Below are 20,583 nucleotides of genomic sequence, written 5' to 3'. Positions count from 1 at the left end.
GCAGTAAAAACAGACTGCTGACACATGAAGTGGTGGAGACTTTATTGGAGGTCTTCAGAGGTCATCTGGGAGAAATACTCTAATGGACTCTGAACCAAGTACATGTCAGACTAGATGATCTCCTAGGCCTCTCGAGCACCAAGAAATCCCGGTGCTAGAACACAAAATAAAATAAAAATTCTAGATTTGGCAACAGCAGTTATATATATTGACCAAGGAAACTGTACATGCATTCCATGTCATAAGGAGTTTTACCTTTACTATAGGTTGTAACTGTTTGAATCACAATTCCTACCAGGCGATAGCAAGAAATTAGCAATGTTTCATTACAGGTAGCTCTCATTTATCAATCATTTATCAACTACAATTAGGACCAACAACTCTGTTGCTAAGCTACGCAAAGCCATCACAATTGCTTTTATTGTTTCAACCTTAGTACATTCTTAAGGTTTCTTTTTCATGTTTTCACTTTTTTCACCATTTCACTTTTTAAAAAAATCACATCTGCTGTCTTTCTATTAGAGAAAGACAGTTTGCTGCAGTAATTTTTTTTCTACCACCGCCTGCATGGAATAGCTGCTTTGTATTTTTTTTTATGTACATTAAACATATTGCTCATTCAAGAAATATAGGCCTTCTTTACCCCCTAGCCCGGATACATATCCCATCCTGCTCCAGAAACTAATAAACCTCCTCCATATCAGAACACTGATGAGGTTATTGGGCAAGATCATGAAAAGTCTGCAAAGAAAATGCCAAGCGGTTATATACCTCAATCATGTCCCATCTAAGATCCCTTTTTAAAGCTAGAGCCCACAAAATTCTAGCTTAAGGAAGATGTTCAAGACTCTGGATCATTTTGCAGTCTTCTGCAAATTTTCAAGCTTTCTTATATTGTTTCTGGAATTGCATAAAATCATTGGCAATCTCAAAGTTCCACTTTACTATCAACCATAGACCAGGTCAGTCCATTGCTTAGTGCAGGGGTCAGCAACCCGCAGCTCTGGAGCCGCATGTGGCTCTTTCATCCCTCTGCTGTGGCTCCACAATTGATGGACTTTCGGTTAGGACAGATAGAGGAAAAAGGACACTGTACTAGGATGAGACTCTATGGTGGGGGAACCAGACTTCCGGTCAGCTCCAGAATTGAACCGGGGGGGGGGGGGGGCTTCCAGTTAGGACCATTGTGGCTCTTTGAGTGTTTAAGGTTGCTGACCCCTGCCTTAGTGCTTTGTATCTGCCAAGACAGAGAAGGCATACTTCCAGGCTCCAGGTAAATGGCATTGTTTTCACAATTACCACAAAAAGTATAATTCTCTGTTGAATCTCCACATGCCAAGATCTTTCTCCTGATTAGATACAGACAGATCTGGTCCAATTAGCATCTATGTCAAATTATGATTTTTTTTTGTTTCAATGCTCCTCACTTTATATTTTCTTATATGCCATTCAACAAGTGGGAACATCTCATCGTAACTTGATTTTCACTATGGTCTATATCAATATCAACCACAAACTAGGTCAGTTTAATGCTTAGTGCTTTGTTAGCACCTATCAGAATCCATCATCCAAAAAAAAAAAAAAAAGGGGGGGGGAAGAAAAGACTGCCCTCTCAAAAAGCAGAAAATTGTACATCAATTACTCATAAAAATGAGATCTGAAAGACTACATTAGGGACAGATCACCAATCGAAAAACAAAGTATGTGGTCACCAAGAATCAACATGAATTTAATAGCGTATCAATGAAAAAATGAAAAGCCCCTCCTGAAAATGGTGGCATTCCTGCTTGAAAGGTCGTACACACAATAAAAGAAAAACTATAGAGCCCTACACCATGTATAGGTTCCCTCTTCATATCTTTTAGGGAACAAAACTGAGTTCCTATGCAGTCTGACTGAATTAGAGTTTAAACACTGTGAACACGTAACAATCGTTTTATAGAAAAATCAATCTGCAATACACAAATAACTACAAATGAAACAATGTAAAACATAATTAAAGATAAGTTGATCTCATCAATTATTGATTGCATTCGTATTTTTTTTCTTAGCAACCTGGGAATCCTTCTCCCGACAACACGAGAATTTCTTCCAGGCCCATCAAAAATTATCAATAACCAGGATGGAATCTGCTTAGTTTCAAAGAACACCCGAAGAACACTAATTGCCAATGAAGTAGTAATAAGTAACACCTTTAAAAATATAATCAGCAATACTGAATATTCCCATCCCACCTACCTTTAATATTTGTAGCAAAATTCAACCACCATTCCGTAAAATCCACCAAGTTGTTATTTTTAATTCTTTAGGACCCTTTCATTTAATTTTGACAAATGAAAGATAAATAAAAGGAAATTAAAATTAAACTGTGTTCTGGATCCATTCAATTTCTAAAGTCAACTATCTGCCTCACCATCAAAGATCAGGTGTAGTCCAAGGTGTTAGAAGTTAGTAGATTTTTTTTTAATAGATAGTAGTTAGTAGATGTTTGTAGTATGCAGTCTCCTCCTGGTTTTTGTTTGTTTTTGAGTTCATGTAAAATTAAAGTTCATCTGAAGCACTTTCCATACTTCAGAATTTCTTTTCCATGTGGGTTCATTTATGGGAAATCAGGTTACTACAATGAACAAAGCTCTATCCACACTCCACTGTTTGTGTGGTTTCTTCCCTCTTGGCCTTTATTTTCATATATACAGATAAGTCCTTGACTTATGACCACCATTAGGATCAGAATTTCTATTGCTAAGCAAAGCAGTTGTTGAGTTGCGCCTGATTTTACAACTTTTGTCACAGTTATTAAGTGAATCTGCAGTTATTGAATGAATCATATCATCATTAATCCTGATTCCCCCACTGACTTTGCTTGTCAGATGCCAGCTGGGAAGGTCATAAATAGTAATCACGTGACTCCAAAACACTGCAACTATCATAAATACATACTAGTTGCCTACCCCCAAATTTTGATCATGTGATCATGCGGCTACTATAATAGCTATAAGTATGAGATCTGGTTTTAAGTCACTTTTTTCAGTGCTGTGGTACTTCGGATAGTCGCTAAACAAATTGTTATAAATTGAGGACTGCCTGTAATCTGTTAATACTGAAGCACTTTCCACATTAACTCCATTTATATGGGTTCTCCCCTCTGTGGATCCTTCTTGCAGGCATTAAGATTACTCTTCTGAAGCTTTTTCCACATTCCAGACATTTAAGACATCTCTTCTGTCTGAAACTTTTTATGGGAAGTAAAAGAAATGTTGTCACTAGTATGGTGGCCTAGAGGCGAAGATGCTCACCTCCTCTCAGAAGGCTGAGAGTTCAATCCTAGGTAGTGGCAGATATTTCTCTATCAGGGTGCACAGAGAAAATATCTGCTGTGAATTCCATGTAGGCATCAGGAAGGGCATCCAGGCAGTTAAATGCTCAGTCCATTCAGTCACCTCGACTCCACCCCGAAAAAAGGATTACAGGTTCATAAAAAGAAAAAAAGGAGAAATGTTTGCATTGAATTTTTTCAATGAATGCTGAATTTATACAGCATTTCCTTTGTAGGAATTATTTGTGGTGATTAATATCCAAACCTCAGGACAGGCTCGAATGGAGAAAATTCATCTGTGGTTGCTAAGAGCTGACACACTTCATTGCTTATAATTACCTATTTTTCGGAGTATAGGATTGGCCTCCTGGAATACCCCCAATCAGCTGTTCTGAGAGGTGAATTTTAGCAACAGGTTTATTGGTTGTGAGCTCTGTGCCTTGCTTTTTTTTCTGCCTCTGAAACAGAGCTTCAGAAAAAAAGCCTGTTTCTGATGCTTTTATTCTGAAGCTGTTTGAAGGCTTTTTTTCTGAAGCTTCGTTTCTGATGTTTTTTTTAGTCTCTGAAACCTCCATTTGAGAAGCTGGGCGGGATGCACCCAGATTTTCACCTCTTTTGGGGGGGGGAAAGGTGTGTCTTATAGTTTGAAAAATATGGTCGTTTCCTTTATTAATTATTAAAATTTAAAAAATACTCTCCTTTATTAATAATTAGTCAACATAATCAATGGGAAGCTCATCCCCACACTGTCTGCATTCAAATGGCTGTTCTACTTTCACACAAAGCAAGGTATCTGCTGTTATGGAAGCTTTTACCACGCCTGGTAGATTTGTATGGAACTTCTTTTCATGTGTTCTGTCATGTCGAGTTAGATCAGCAATCCGCTTGAAGCTCTTTCCGCATTCCATGCATATATATGGTCTTTCCGCTGTATGGATCTTTTTATGAAATTTAAGAGAACCCTTTGTTCTAAAGCTCTTTCCACATTCCACACACTGAAATGGTTTCTCTCCTGTGTGGATCCTTTTATGGGAAGTAAGGTGACTACTCAGGGTGAAGCTCTTGCCACATTCCGTGCATTTATAAGGTCTCTCCCCGGTGTGGATCCTTTTATGCACAAGAAGGGAACTGGAATCAGCAAAGCTCTTTCCACACTCGGTGCATTTATACGGTTTCTCCCCTGAGTGAAGCCTTTTATGGTAAGTAAGGTGACTATTTTGAGTAAAGCTCTTTCCACATTGCAAGCATTTAAAAGGCTTCTCCCCTGTGTGGATCCTTATATGGGAAGTAAGGTGACTACTCTGAGTAAAACTCTTACCACATTCCATACATTTAAATGGCTTCTCCCCTGTGTGGATTCTTTCGTGTGCAATAATTTTACTGTACCTGCTGAAGCTTTTCCTACATACCTTGCATTTAAATGGTTGCTTTCCCATATACTCTTGTTGATGCAAAGTAAAAGAGCAAAACCTCTTGTACTTTTCCTCATCATCTTTCCATTCGTGTTGTTTATTTAAATCTGATTGATCTTCAAATATTTTCTGAAAATCTATACTTTGTCGTCTTCTCTCTGTTTTAATATCTTTTGAGCTCAGGAAGTCATAGATTTTAGGACACGAAGAAGCATTTTTATGCCTCTGACTGTTTACTTGAATTTTCTCTTGATTTTTTGATGGGCACTGATTTTGAAATATCTCTTCTCCCACTTCAACCTTGATGACTCGCAATGGCTCTATCTCTGTTTCTTGTTTATTCTTCCGCTCGTTACCTATTTGGGAGAAAAAGAATGAACTAAAACAGAATATTCTAAATTATTATTACTTTGTGTAAAGAAGTACAGTGGTACCTTGGCACTCATCATTAATTGGCTCCGGGAGCCGCAATGAGTACCAAACAAAAATGTTCCCATAAGGAATAATGTAGTGATTCAAAAGACATCTGACACTGACAGGTTCTAACTTGTGTGTTGTGCACCAAGCAAATAATGACTACCAGGAGAAACTTTTTGTATCAAAATGAATTGAGTACCAAATTCAATGAGTTTCAAAGCATTTGAAACCAAGATATTACTGTACTTCTTTCTAGCACTTAATGTCTTAGGGACATGTTCATGGCTTTATAAATTACAACAAAACCCTTGAATTGCATCTAGAAAGCAACTGATATCCAGTGCAGCTTCTTAGCATAGCTATTATAATACAGCAGTATGTTTGAACCTAAGGCTTTTGGTTGGTCTTCAAGGCCAGCTGCGTGTAGAGTGAGCTGCAGTAATCTAGCTAAGAAATGACAAGAATATGAGCAACCATTCACAGAAACTTTATTTCCACTAAAAGCTGCAACAGGCAGACCTACTAAAGCTGGGCAAATACCTACATGGCATATGGCCGCCATCCAGGGGTGCTATTCAGCAGGTTCTGACAGGTTCTGGAGAACCGGTAGCGGAAATTTTGAGTAGTTTAGAGAACTGGCCCCAGTGGGGTGGGAATGGAGATTTTGCAGTATCCTTCCCCTGCCACACCCACTAGGCCATGCCCACAGAACTGGTAGTAAAAAAATTTGAATTCCACCACTGCCACCATCCATTACCACTGCTGTCAAATTGAAGGTCATTGTATTATTGTGTGGAGCACAATCCCACCTACAATCAAAATTTGAATTATTCTAGAAGTGTCTATGGAGATTCTCAATCATCCAGGTCATGGTTGTCCCAAAGGTGCTTTTCCAAAAGGCAACTAGATTTTCTTGTTTTTTTCCTTGAAAACGTTTCACTTCTCATCCAAGAAGCTGCTTCAGAACTGAAGAGGTTTCTTCGATGAGAAGTGAAATGTTTTCAAGAAAATACCAAGGAAGTCCAATTGCCTTTTGGAAAAGCACTTTTGGGACAATCATTCTAGAACTTGCTGATTTTTAGATTGGCGCAATTCTATCTTTCTTGAGTTGAGTGTGCGCCTGTTTTGGTCCACTCAGATTCTGTGAGCCTCCAGACAGCATGTCAAAACCCCTGCAATACACCACCTTCCATTCAGCCCAATATGCAACATATATATCTGGGTATTATGTCTACTGAAGGAATTTAGGGATGATCTAACTGAGATTGAAGCAAGTGTGAAATAGGAATGCAAAATAACCCTGCCTTAACTTTGTTTAGTAGGAGAGAGCATAAAGAGAAACTTTCAAGTTTCTGTTACTACATTGCACAATAATAAACCAGAATTTGTGAAATTCCCACCAGATCTGTTCCTTGATCTGGCCTACCAGGAAGGTCAGAGAACTACAAATAAACAGGTTCTGTCCAACTAAAAAATACCTAATCCAACTATTTGAACAGAAAGCAAAGAGGCTCTTACTTAGAAAAGCCATATTCCTGCAAGTCTCCAACATGATTTCTTCATGGAGAGCTTTCTGATCAGGGTCTAGCAGAGCCCACTCCTCCTTGGTGAAATAGATGACCACCTCCTTGAAGGCTATGGAATCCTGAAAGAGGAATAAAGAAATCCTTTATTAAGAGACAGATTGAGGAATCTTTTAAGACCTCTTAGAAATCCTCAGAGCAGAAGCTTGCAATAAAATAAACAAGATTTTTTTTCTGGCAAGTTTCAGAATTAAGGAAATAAGTGGACATAGCTCACATCCACTGGCTGAAATCACATCGGACATAAAGGCTGATTAACTGTACAAAGGCTGATTAATGCTTCCACAGGATTTGATCTACTGAATGCACGAATAAAATATCATTCTAGATCTTCCCCATCCTGAGCTGTTTCTCGCATCCATCAGAGCTGCTCTATTCCAGAAAGTGGTTGGATGGCAGCTGATCAAGTGAAGCTTATTCATACAGTGTTACTGGTCAGGAAAAGGACTGTTTCTAGATTATAAATAGTTTTAGCAGTAGAAGGGATGCATCTTGACTAAATCACATACGCAGTTCTGAGTATGGGGAAAAATTTCTTCCTACCTGAGCTGGAAGGGCAGCCCCCGTTTCCACTCCACCAGAAAGAGAAGCTTGATTTTCCAATGGGAGCTGAATCACTGTTTTGTTCTCTGTGGGGAGGACAAAGATGAAAAGAAATGGACATTTTTAAAGAATATACTTAATACGGTATGTTCTGGGGGAAGCTAAATATTTTGTGTCAAGAGAGGCAAAGTTTGATTGCAAAAGAAGCTCATGAATGAAAGTACAGGTAGTCCTTGACTTATGACCACAATTGAGCCCAAAATTTCCATTGCTAAGCAAGAAAGTTGTTATGTGAATTTTGTCCCATTTTATGACCTTTCTTGCCACAGTTGTTAAGTGAATCCGATTTCCCCTTTGACTTTCTTTGTGAAAAGTCACAAAAGGTGATCACATAATTCCAGGACATTGCAACCATCATAAATACGAACCAGTTGCCAAGCACCCAAATTTAAATCACGAGACCACAGGGATGCTGCACCGGTCATAAGTATGAAAAACAGTCACTTTTTTCAACTTCAAACTATCACTAAACAAATGGTTGTAAGTTGAGAATTACCCGTAGTTTGGAGAGCTCTTGATAACTTTTTGCCATTAGAACAAATTCCTTACCTGGTGGTCTGTCCTGAACTAGATCCTTTTGTGAGATGTCTCCTAAAAATAGATCCCTACGAGGTTTGAACAGATTCCCTCTTGCTTCAGAGCATTCAGTGACCAAATTAAGACAGGACGTCTTCACTTGCAACTGCAGACATCAGAAGGGAATGGGTTTAACAGAAATTGGACAAAATGTATTTCCAACTTTCACCCCACCTCCCCTTCTACTCCAGATTCATCTGTGGGAAAAGAGCTTGGGTTTCTCCCAACTCCTGGGAAATGTTTCAGAAAAGGCAACAAACACTTTAAGAAGTTATACTCCTTCCTTATACATACAATTAATAACTGAAAGGACTGAGGAGCTTTTAAGCTCCCATCTAGCTTTACTAATAAGAACAGGATCCCTCCAATTTAAGGCTGGCCTAAGTCAAGACTATTACTGTATTTTTCGGACTATAAGATGCACCGGACTATAAGACACACCTAAATTTACTGGAGGAAAACAAGAAAGAAATAGTTTTTGGCCTTCGTATATTGGATTTCCGTCCTCCCAGGCCCCCAGAAGCACTCTGCAATGCTCCGCATGGCTTGTTTTTGCCAAAAACATGCCTGTTTTTGGCCTGCAGAGTGCTTCTGGGGGCGGGGCAGGGTGAAAACACGATGCATGGAGGGCTTGGGAGCCCAAAAACGGGCCCGTTTTTTGGTGAAAACGGGCTGTGCAGACTACTGCAGAGTGCTTCTGGGGGCCAGGGAGGGCAAAAATGTGACACGCGGAGGGTTTGGGAGGCCAAAAACACCCATTTTCGCTCTATAAGATGCACCTAAATCTTCACCCACTTTTAGGGGGGGGAAAAGGTGCGTCTTATACTCTGAAAAATACGGTATATGGCCAGCTCTAAAATGGTTTGGAGGGACTGCATGTTTAAACTTTGAGATATTATCACTCCTTCGGAACCAATCAGACCTTCATTTCTTCCTGCTTCTTCTCCTCCACTTGGCTCAGAAGAAAACTTTCTGCCAGAGCCACTGCCTGAGAACTAGTCTCCACTCCACATTCCTTGACCCAGTTCTTGATCTCTGGGGGCAGGATGGCCAGGAGTTGCTCCAGGATCACCATGTCCAGTATCTGTGACTTTGAATTTCTCTCTGGCTGCAGCCACTGGGAGCAAAGATAATGAAGGTGGCTGCATATTTCTCGGGGGCTCTTAGTCTCCTGGTAGCAGAACTTTCTAAACATTTGTCGCTGGATGTCAGCGCTGATTTTTTCTTCATCTGGGATCTTCTGCTTGCATGTTTCCCAAATGTTCAGACTGGTCTCCCTCGGAAGGAGAGGGTGTACTGCTATTCCCTCACATTCTAATCTTTTTCTTTCCATTTTCCATCTATGCTCAATTGAAATTCCCAATGGGTAAAAAGTCTCTAAACCTTCTTCCATCTATAAAATCAGAATGTCTGAAAAGGTCCAGTGAGGAATCCAAACAGATCACTGAGCTCTCTTTGGTGACAAGTTTTTGTGTCAATGGAAACAGGAAGTTTGCAGATAAAACAGCATACATCAAGCTCCCAATCTGTGATCAAAAGAAAAAAAAAGAATATTAATATATGACAGAATTGTCCTAACCCCGACAATTTTCAATTTTTTTCCTAATAATGTTTAACCAGAGTTAATGTTTGGGGAGAACATTTACTACCAAAGGGCTTTTCAGATGGGAGACTGGGCTCTATTTCTCCTAAACAGAATTTTCTCATTGCAAGCAAATCTTTGCTCTGAGAATACTTGAGAGATTTGAGTACAAGGTAGTTTTATCAGCCTGAAAGCCAAGAAAAGATTGGACACTCATTTTGCCTTAAATGGTATAGGGTTTCTTGCTTGAGGAGGGAGTTATATTAGAAGACCTCCAAGGTCTCTTCCAAGTTCCAACTCTGTTATCCTGTTAGTCTCTCAGCAGGACTCTACACTGATCTCCGAAGGGCTTTTCTTGGTTAATTTTGTATCTTTTACATACAGTATTTTAGCCAGAGGTAATATTCAGCAGGTTCTGACCAGTTCTGGAGAACTGGTAGCGGAAATTTGGTGTAGTTTGGAGAATCGGTAAATATCACCTTTGACTGGCCCAGCCCCCATCAATTCTCTGCCTCCCAAGTCCCAGCTGATCGGGAGGAAATGGGGATTTTGCACTAATCTTCCCATGGAGTGGGGTGGGAATGGAGATTTTGCAGTTCCCCTGCCACGCCCACAGAACCGGTAGTAAAAATTTTTGAATCCCACCACTGATTCTAGCCCCCATAAGCAGCTCTACACCTGAAATCAAACGCAGGATGAAAGGATCAAAGTTGTCTTTTAAAAAATAATTAAAAGCAGACTCTTCAATAACTTTACATAGTTTTACAAAAAGATCTATACTTTGTTAACAAACCCATAGCGTTTGTTGAAACTTTCTGAGATCAGCTGAAACCTCTTGATATATAAATTCATGCGTTCTGCAGACAATGCATGCTTTGCTCAGGACAGCCCTCTCTCCTGAGATGCAACAAATTGCCCGTTTCCCTGCCCGCATCCCTTGAAAGGGGAAGAACCAGAGGCTACAACCTTCAGGAATACATAAACCGTCAACCAGCCAGCCTCTGGGTAAGCACAATGGGGGAAGTACGATCCACCCGTTTTCCTAGCCCCTGCGATCTAGGCTGAAAACTGCATGCCAACCGCGGAGCTCAGTCTCATCAGAATATCTGCTTCTTGTGAAGCAACACAGATACCGTCGCAGGGCGTTAAGAAGGCGCTTCCAACCACACCGAATCTCCGTGCACCAAAGCAAGGCGTTCCCGAGTCTTTCCTTCCCGGAAGTGTCAGTGGAAGATGGCTTTTTCCTAGAGAGTCCAGACACTAACTTCCTGTCTTCCTGCTCAGAACTCCAGCCGTGCATGTTAGAGAGAAGTCTTTCGGCTCGCAGGAGGATTGTTCCCAAGCACGCAACCGGAGTGAATGCGGCTCCCTCCGGATGGAAAGCGAAAGTTGCCACCGTATCACTGCAGAAAAAGCAGGGGAGCTGTTGGACGAGAAAGCCCGGGAAAAGGGGGAAGCCACTAAGATATAGCTGGCCTTCGTGGTTGCCTAAACTCTGAGACCCCAACAGTTGGGTCCCGTCCCCCCACATTTGATCCATTATTGCTCGTAAAGGCTTGGAGTGAATATTCCACATTTTCTTTGCATGGGGCACAATAAAAGATCTAAGTCGAGGACTATCTTCTTTGCTGAGTGGGAAGATGCAGATAACTCCCTCAAATACAAGTGGTCCTCGACTTAGTGTTCACATAGTGATCATTCAAAGTTAGAACGCCACCGAAAAAAGCGACTTATGACCATTTTTTCAGCTACCACCTTTGCAGCATCTCCATAATCATGTGATCAAAATTCAGACGTTTGGCAATTGGTTCACATTTATGACCATTGCTGTGTCCCAAGGTCACATGCTACACTGTTGTGACCTTCTGACAAGCAAAGTCAATGGGGAAGTCAGATTCACTTAACCAGATTACCAATTTATCAACTGCAGTGATTCACTTAACAACTAAGGCAAGACAAGTGGTAAAAGGGGGCATAATTCACTTAACAAATGTCTCACTTAATAACATAAATTTTGGGCTCAATTGTGGTAAGTCGAGGACTACCTGTAGAAGCTATTCTTATCTCCTAAGCTCGCTCTTTTTTTTTTTTTTAGAAATCGCTGGGAGAGGGGGGAAAAGTTTTTCCTTATCTTTTCAACCTTCACATAAATCCAATTTTCCTTACTTTGGTACAAAGTGAGCTTGCAGGGTTCTGTAGGGAGATCTCACTGCAGAAAGAAATAGCTGGGAATGACATTTGGGATGGGGATATGGCTGCCCAATCCCCCCTCATTCACAGATGAATAGAATAGGAATAGAATTAGAATAGAATAGAATTCTTCCATTGTTGGAGGCAAGGTGTTCCACTGGTTAATTGTTCTGTCAGGAAATTTCTCCTTAGTTCTAGGTTGCTTGTGTCTTTGATTAATTTCCATCCGTTGCTTCTTGTCCTGCCTTCAGGTGCTTTGGAGACTAGGTTGACCCCTCTCTTCTTTATGGCAGGAAATTTAATTGCCTCTTTTTATATCTTTTCAGGAGGGAAGGACTTCACAGGGGAAAAGCAAAGGAGCCTCAAGACCTATACTTGGTCACTGCCTTCTCCCTCTGTGTTGCCAGTGAGTCGTCTTCTGACAATCTTTGTCTCCTAAGCCCCTTCAGGACCCCTATATTTCTCCCAGGGGGAGTCCTTCTTCCTGCTTCCCAATTTCTAGCATCACCCTTCAAATGAGGCTTTGAATTCTGCCCTCCCACCTTTGAGCGGGTTTAGAAAGCCACTCTGTCTGAAGGAGCTGCGGGGAGCGCAGGTCCCTCAGCCAAGAATAGAAACGAGCCAAGATGAAAAAAAAAAAAAACTTCGAAAAAATTCTCAATAACGGAGGGAAAAAACCTCCAGCAGCCCGGCAACCGTACACGCTTCTGCCGCGCCGCCTTCACAGACTGAATCCGTTGCTCAGTCTGAGGGAGCTGAGGGGAGCGCAGACACCGCGTTAAAAAAACAAACAAACAAAAAACTTCGCGCGAGCAACGGACAGCCCAGTCTGCACAGCAACCGCAGCCGCCTTCAACCGCGGTGCGCTCCCATTGGCCAACCGTCCTCCCCTCGGGCCAATCCCGGCGCCGCCGCGGTGGGCACGCGCCTCTGCGAAGAAGCCGTCCACTTACCGAGCGGGCGGTTGGGAGTCTCGGCTGCCTGTCCTGGGCGTGGGCGGAGCCGGACGCAGGATCGCCTCTCTTCTCTCAGAGCTTTGAGAGGAGACTGCCGCTGGTGGGTGAGGGGTGCGCAATTGCGAGGGGGGGGGGAGGGGCGGATCTCTGAGGGGAAATCCCTTGACCTGGCTGCCTCTCCCTCTCTGCTCTCTCACACGCTGGAGTGACTCCGGCTTGTGCCCCTTCCCTGTTGGAGTCGCTTCAGGGCCTCCCACTGCAGATCCAGGGAGCAAGCTGCAAGGCTGCAACTCCCCTGACTTTTTTGGGGGGGGGCTGAGGGACCCCATTTGTGGGGCCCCAAAGTAGGAAGATCCTGACTCCGGGGAATTGCTCTGCTGGATCTGCCCAAAGAATCCCCTTCAATCAGAGTGAGAAATACCCTCCTTCATGAAGTGGGAAGGCTTGAAAGGCAGGAGATTCCCAACAAGATGAAAAGAGTTGGTGGGGACCTTGGAGGTCTTCTAGTCCAACCCACTGTTAAGGCAGGAAGCCCTATACCAGCAGTCCCCAAACATTTGGGCTCCAGGGACCGGTTCCATGGAGAGAGGTTTTTCCACGGACTGCATGGTTTCATGTGCTGCCTGCATCCTGTGGATGAGGATTCATTTCTTTGCACAGCTGGTTTCTGGCATGCTGCGAACAAGTGCCAGTGCATGGACTGGGGGTTGGGGACCCCTGCCCAGTACCATGGTTGTCCAATCTCTCCTTAAAATCCTCCAGTGTTGGAGCACAATTGTTCTACTGATTACTTGTTTTGTCATGAAAGTTTTCCTTAGTTTTAGGTTGCTTCTTTCCTTGATTCATTTCCATCCATTGCTTCTTGTCCTGCTTTCAGATGCTTTGGAGAATAGGTTGACTCCCCTCTTCTTTGTGGCAACCTCTTAGGCATACCCTTGGAAGTGAGTCTTCAAAAAACTGATGCTCCTTTGCATTATTTTCCATTGCAGGTTGGGAATAAGAAGGAACTTCATCCTCTGAAGGTCTTTCTTGCATGGAGACAAAAAGAATAGAGCAGCAAAGATGAATGAATGACACCGTTAAATTTCTCATCGGAGTTTTTATGACATTCTGGTTCTGTGAACAAAAGTAGCTTTGAAGATTTTCACTCATTAGAGGGTGCAGTTGAGCCCAGAGGGAACATGAACCCAGGAAAACCAGCTTGGGAAGGACTGGCACTTTGTGATCCTCTTCAGGAGAGGACTGCAATAGAACAAAAAAAGGCAGGACAGAGGATCCAGAGTGAAAAAACAATTACTTTCTGCACAAAGAGTCAACTCTTCAGGGAACTCCGCTATCAGGATGCTGAGGGTCCCCGAGGAATCTGCAGCCATCTCCACCATCTTTGCAATCAGTGGCTGAACCCAGAAAAACATACAAAAGCCCAGATGCTGGATTTGGTAGTCCTGGAGCAGTTCCTGGCCATTCTGCCTCTGGAAATGGAGAATTGGGTGCGGGAATGTGGAGCTGAGACCAGTCCCCAGGCAGTGGCTCTGGCTGAAGGCTTCCTCCTGAGTCAGACAGAGGAGAAGGAGCAAGGAGAGGTGCAAATCTAATTGTTTACAAGTGAGGGAATAATGTCAGTGTGAAATTATTGGGGCATTTTTCCACGCGCATATATTTTTGAAAGTGGGTTGTTCTGTGTTTCTGTGTTCCCACATGTGGTACTTCTAACATCTTTCTTTGCTCTTCTTCACAGTTGCCAATAGAGATGCCAGTTCAGGATTTGATGGCTGAGCATCCTAAGACAAGAATTGATCTGTTAAATCCTTGTCAGAACAATTCAATTGGGGGAATTTCTCTAAAGGATCTGAATCGAGACATGTCACCAGGTAAGGGAGGGATCCCTTCTGTTATAGTGAAGTTCTTAAGAGCACTCAGAGGGTTTTTATTCCTTATTTTTTAAAATCAGCTCATGGTCCTGTGTTCCACAATAGCATTTATTTATAGTTTTTCCCTGAATTTATACAGCATTTTTTTTTTAAAAAGTATCTTATTTCCTCCATCTTTCAGGGGCAGAGAACAGAGACATATACCAGCTGGTGGTAGGAGAAACGTATCTTTCCAATGAAGCAGAAACAGATGTTGGGCTTTCAGCACAGGTAGGAAGAAAATTTCCTGTGCCCCCAAAAAATGCAAATATGGTTAAGGCAAGAAGCATCCCCCACCTACATTTCAACCTCTGTTCCAACATGAGACACTTTATACCTCAAGAGGTCCGTGTGGCTTGTTCTTTGCTTATATGTTCAAATATTTTATTAGTTTATCAAAATATAAAGTACAGATATACAAAAAGAAGAAAATAAAGGGAAAACAAGGGAGGAAATAGGAAGAGAAAAAATGTAGGGTAAAAGAGGGGGGGAAGAAAAGTATTGACTTCTCATATATATAAAACTTGTAGAAATGGCTTATCTATCTAGCTATCTAGCTATCTCTATATCTACCCTGTTTCCATCAAAATAAGACATCCCCTGATAATAAGTCCAATTGGCTTTTGAGTATATGGCAATAAGGCCAAGCGCTTATTTCAGGGTTCAAAAAAATATAAGACAGGATCTTATTTTCGGGAAAACACGGTATCTATCTACCTACCTACCTACCTACCTATCTCTATCAGACATTTATATAACAACAATTCTTTCTAATCAGCAAAATCTTTGGGATGGAAGTTTCATTTCCCCCCCAAAACACAAAAATCCAAAAGCAATTTCCAAGTAGAAACAAAATGAATGTTGTTCTTTTTTTTAATCAAAGCAGACAATTTAGCCATCTCTGCTAATTCCATCAATTTGAATGAAAAGATAGAACTGGAGCAGCTCTGAGGGATGGAAGGCAGAGCTGGAACCGAAGTATCCAGAACAAATCTGTGATTTGGGCCTTCACGGGCACTGAATCATGGGAGATGCAATGAAGTTAATCAACCTTTCGGACCCTGATGGTGTCAAGGGAGGATGGAGAAGGAAACCTTTCCTTTTACTCTCTCAAATTCTGAAAACAGCCAGAAAAAGGTTTATGAATGCCACTCCTTCACAGGTCTCGTGAGAGAATTTGATTTCTCCCAGCTTTCCTATTAGTAAGAAACTTTTGCTTCTCTTTCAGGGTTCCATATCCTTCAAGGAGTTGTCCATCTGCTTCACCGAGGAGGAGTGGGGTCTGCTAGATTCTGATCAAAAAGCTCTACATGGGGAGGTCATGCTGGAGATGTCTAGGAATGTGGCTTCTCTGGGTAAATAATCCCTTTTTGTAATTTCTCCAAATACAGGTAGTCCTTGACTTAAAACAGTTCATTTAGTGACTGTTTGAAGTTATAACGGCACTGAAAAACATGAGTTATGACAGTTTTTCACACTTAAGACCAGGAGTGAAATCCAGCAGATTCTGACAGGTTCTGGAGAATTTGTAGCGGAAATTTTGAGTAATTTGGAGAACCGGCAAATACCACCTCTGGCTGGCTCCAGAGTGGGGTGGGAATGGACATTTTGCAATATCCTTCCCCCAGGAGTGGGGAGGGAATGGAGATTTTGTAGTATCCTTCCCCTGCCACACCCACCAAGACACACCACGCCCACCAAGTCACGCCCACAGAACCGGTAGTAAAAAAAAATTGGATTTCACCTCTGCTTAAGACCTTCGCAGCGTTCCCACAGTCATGTGATCAAAATTCAGATGCTTGGCAACTGACTCATATTTATGACTGTTGCAGTGTCCTGGGGTCATATGATCACCTTATGTAACCTGACAGGCAAAATCAATGGAAAAACCAAATTTATTTAACTATGTTGCTAACTTAACAACTGTAGTGATTCACTTAACAATTATGGCAAGAAAGGTAGTAAAATGGGGCAGAACTCACTTAACAAATGTCTCCTTTAGCAACAGAAATTTTGTGCTCAATTGTGGTTGTAAGTCGAAGACTACCTATAGTTCGATATCACAATTAGTTAGAAGAATATATTTTGTTTCTTCCGTGATATTCCCTAACCAGTAGATCATCCTGACTGTTAAATTTTTTAAGTGGAAGTTTAGCTAATACGTATTGACAATCAAAAGCCAGATATCACATCTTGCTTAAAAGGATCTCTACTGGCAAGAAAAGGATCTCTACCAGAAAAGGGATCCTGGGAGTTTACTCCCAAAAATAAATACCAATCTACTCTGAGGGTTGTGAACAAAAATTAAAACCCATTCTTGAAATTACATTGAATTTAAAGAAAAAATCAATAGGAAATTTATTTATTTATTTATTTATTAAATTTATTAAATGAATCATGCATAGCATAGAACCAGTGAATAAAGAAAATAGTTTCTTGCTCACTAACAATATACAGTGGTGGGTTCCTCCCGGGTCCGCCCGGTTCCGCCGAGCCGGTAGCGGTGATGATATGACGTCACCGAACCGGTTCTGCCCCCCCGCCCCCCCCACCCCCGCATTATTCTTACCTTTTATTTGGCCCCACCCCCAATCTATTGCTGCCTCCTGAGTCCCAGTTGATGGCTAGAGGGAAAAAAACTGTTTAGCTGCGGGGCTTCAAAGGGCCGCCCTACAGCTGATCAGTGTTAAAAGAAAACAAATGAGTAGATCAGTGCAAAAATAAATGGGTAGACCAGTGCCTGCAAAAATACATGAATAGATCAGTGCCTGCAAAAATAAATGGGTAGATCGGTACAGCTCTGCAAGCAGTTAAAAGCCTGGTAGATCAGTACCACTGCTAAATCCTAAATGTCACATGACCATCAAGCCACTCCCCAAAATAAGCTATGTCCACAGAACCGGTAGTAAAATATTTTAGAACCCACCCCTGACAATATGGATCTCTCCATTAAAATAAAATGTGAGATACTTAGGAGAATACAGAATAACAGTTGGAAGGGACATCAGATGTTCTAGTCCATCCTCCTGCTTAGGCAGGAGACCCTATATATCATATCAGAAAATGGTTGTCCAATTTCTTCTTAAAAACCTCCAGTTTTGGAGCACCTACAACTTCAGGGGGCAGGTTGTTCCACTAATTAATTATTCTCACTATCAGGAAATTTCTCCTTAGTTCTAGGTTGCTTCTCTCCTTGATTAGTTTCTATCCATTGCTTCTTGTCCTGCCTTGAGGTGCTTTGAAGAATAGGTTGACCCCCTCTTCTTTTTGGCAGCCCCTCAAATACTGGAAGACTGTTCATGTGTCTCCCCTACTCCTTCTTTTAATTAAACTAAATGTACTACCTAGAGATAAATCAGAAAAAAGGAATGATTTCAGTAGATGGCTTAACTGGATCCCCCCCTCCCCCGTTTCTTTCTCTCTCAAGCAGGCAGTGAATGGAAGAATGAGATTTATCAGGAATCAGAAGAGGCACCCATACAGATTCTAAAAGTTGAAGTGGGAGAAGAGAATCAATGGCAACCAAAAAGTGAAGACGGAATCCAGCTAAACGATCAACAGGGAAAAAATCTTCCTCTTTTATCTCTGGAAATCTATGACTTGCTGGCCCAAGAAGGTCTTAATAGAGAGAGGATGGGACAATATTTCAGTAACCCATGTGAATGGAGACAGGAGGGGAACAGGTATAATCAGAACTGCCCTCCTCATTGGAGAGATGAGATGGGGGGGAAAGCATTTGAATGTAAGGACTATGAAAACAACTGTAACTACTCCAGTAACCTTGTTTCCCATCCAAGGAAACACACTGATGAGAATCCATGTAAATGTATAGTGTGTGGAAAGAGCTTCACAAGGAATGATAAACTTACCGCCCATGTAAGAATTCATACAGGGGAAAAACCATATAAATGCACTGAGTGTGGAAAGAGCTTCACGAGAAATGACATACTTATTTCCCATAAAAGGATCCACACGAAAGAGAAACCATATAAATGCATGGAATGTGGAAAGAGTTTTAGCCAATGCAGTAGCCTTATCTATCATAAAAGGATCCACACTGGGGAGAAACTGTATCAGTGTATGGAATGTGGAAAAAGTTTCACAAGGAACGATACACTGATTTCCCATAAAAGAACTCACACACAAAAGAACGGGGAGAAGCCGTTTAAATGCTTAGAATGTGGAAAGAGCTACAGTCACTCCAGAAGCCTTCTTTCTCATGAAACAATCCACAAAAGGGAGAAGCCCTATCAGTGCATGGAATGTGGAAAGAGCTTCAGCCGATGCAATAGCCTTACTTCTCACAAAAGGATCCACACAGGAGAGAAACCGTATAAATGCATGGAGTGTGGGAAAAGCTTCAATCACTCCAGTAACCTTAGAACCCATAAAAGTATTCACAGAGGAGAAAAACCACATAAATGTATGGAGTGTGGAAAGAGCTTCACGAGGAGCACAGATCTTACTTCCCATAAAAGGATCCACACGGGAGAGAAACCCTATAAATGTATGGAATGTGGAAAGAGTTTCACTCATTCCAATACCCTTACTTCTCATAAAACTATCCACACTGGGGAGAAGTCATATAAATGTACCGAGTGTGGAAAGAGCTTCAGTACAAACAGTTCTTTAACATCCCACAAAAGGATCCATACAGGGGAGAAGCCATATAAGTGCATGGACTGTGGAAAGAGTTTCAGGACAAGCAGTTACCTTACTTACCACAAAAGAATTCACACGGGGGAAAAACCCTACCAATGCCTAGAGTGTGGGAAAAGATTTAATCATCCCAGCACCTTTGCTTCCCATAAAACAATCCACACAAGGGAGAAACAATATAAATGCCTAGAATGTGGAATATGTTTTACACAGAGTTGTCACCTTACTTCCCACAAGAGAGCCACAATGGGATTTAACTATATAAATGCTTAAAATGGGGTGAGACCTTTCATTCTTGTGACTTGATAGCCCATATCAGAAACAGCATGGAAAAAACCAAGTGCTTCAATGAGAATATTCTGGTTACTTGACCTTAAAGAGAGATGACCACATAGGTTAGAAAGTTGGTAATATTCCTTCCCTGAGATTATACAGGTAGTTCTTGACTTACAACTGTTCATTTAATAATTGTTCAAAGTTACAACGGCACTGAAAAGGGGGACTTGTGTCCGTTTTTCACATGACTGTTGTAGCATCCCGATGGTCATTTGGATGCTTGGCAGCTGGTTGATACTTATGATGGTTGTAGTGACCTGAAATCATGTGATCAGCTTTTGCAACTTTTTGACAAGCCAATAGGGAAGCCAGATTCACTTGACAACCATGTTACTAACTTAACAACTGGAATGATTCACTTAAACTCTGCCAAGAAAGCTTGTAAAATGGGGCAAAACTCGCTTAATAAATGTCTCACTTAGCAACATCAATTTTGGTCGTAAGTTGAAGACTACATGTATATAGTCTTTGATGATAAGCAGTGTTCAACCTTTCAGACAGTGGGTCCAGGAAAAAAAAAATCTACATTTGAGTTTCTTTCTCTTATCAACATATAACAACTATATATTTATTCCCTTGTATTTTTAACGATTTTCCTTGCAATGTCAAGGCTGATGATCAACCTTACAAGAGGCTTTGAGAGCCACACCCAGATTTTCTAAGGGTCCACTGCGGTGCTGATTGTGCAGTTTACTGAGCTTTCAGATGGTAGGATTGACCCTGCTTTGACTTTCTTCCCTCTCCCCCCCCCCTGCAAGCAATGTATAAAGTGCCAGAGAAAGGCAGAAATACTATTTTTCCTCAGTGTTTCATAAAAATAGTTTTAGAAATATCTAATTTGCTTGTAAGGGGTCAGAATGGCTCAGCAGTTAAAGATGCTGAGCTTGTTAGCTGGAGGGCTGGCAGTCTGCGTTCAAGACCCAAACACCATGCAACGGGGTGAATTCCTTGCCCCAGCTACTGCTCATCTAGCAGTTTGAAAGAGTGCAAATTTGAATAGATTACTAGATACCACTTAGGTGGGAAGTTAATAGTGTTCTATG

General features: G+C 41.6%; 2 protein-coding genes across 2 annotated transcripts in view; one reads left to right on the top strand and one right to left on the bottom strand.

Moving 5' to 3' along the window:
• LOC139311741 (zinc finger protein 85-like) overlaps window positions 1-20,583 on the bottom strand; it is a 49,501-nt gene that overhangs the window by 16,998 nt on the left and 11,920 nt on the right. Inside the window, exon 3 of the mRNA XM_070936232.1 lies at window positions 4,202-4,682. Within this exon, the coding sequence (XP_070792333.1) occupies window positions 4,202-4,682 (481 nt within the window). The remainder of the gene's footprint in view (window positions 1-4,201; window positions 4,683-20,583) is intronic.
• The window catches only part of LOC139311736 (zinc finger protein 420-like), a 336,520-nt gene continuing 328,656 nt past the window's right edge, over window positions 12,720-20,583 (top strand). The window contains exons 1-6 of the mRNA XM_070936228.1: window positions 12,720-12,735; window positions 13,625-14,218; window positions 14,374-14,506; window positions 14,688-14,776; window positions 15,774-15,900; window positions 17,973-19,337. Of these exons, the coding sequence (XP_070792329.1) occupies window positions 13,817-14,218; window positions 14,374-14,506; window positions 14,688-14,776; window positions 15,774-15,900; window positions 17,973-19,337 (2,116 nt within the window). The 5' untranslated portion in view covers window positions 12,720-12,735; window positions 13,625-13,816. The remainder of the gene's footprint in view (window positions 12,736-13,624; window positions 14,219-14,373; window positions 14,507-14,687; window positions 14,777-15,773; window positions 15,901-17,972; window positions 19,338-20,583) is intronic.

The sequence above is a fragment of the Pituophis catenifer genome, unplaced genomic scaffold (assembly GCF_029215685.1).
Source record: "Pituophis catenifer annectens isolate HBS135680 unplaced genomic scaffold, rPitCat1.0.hap2 SCAF_2, whole genome shotgun sequence".
Classification (NCBI taxonomy): domain Eukaryota; kingdom Metazoa; phylum Chordata; class Lepidosauria; order Squamata; family Colubridae; genus Pituophis; species Pituophis catenifer.
Note: the sequence above shows the minus strand (reverse complement) of the source record. Positions and strands in the feature narration are given on the sequence as shown.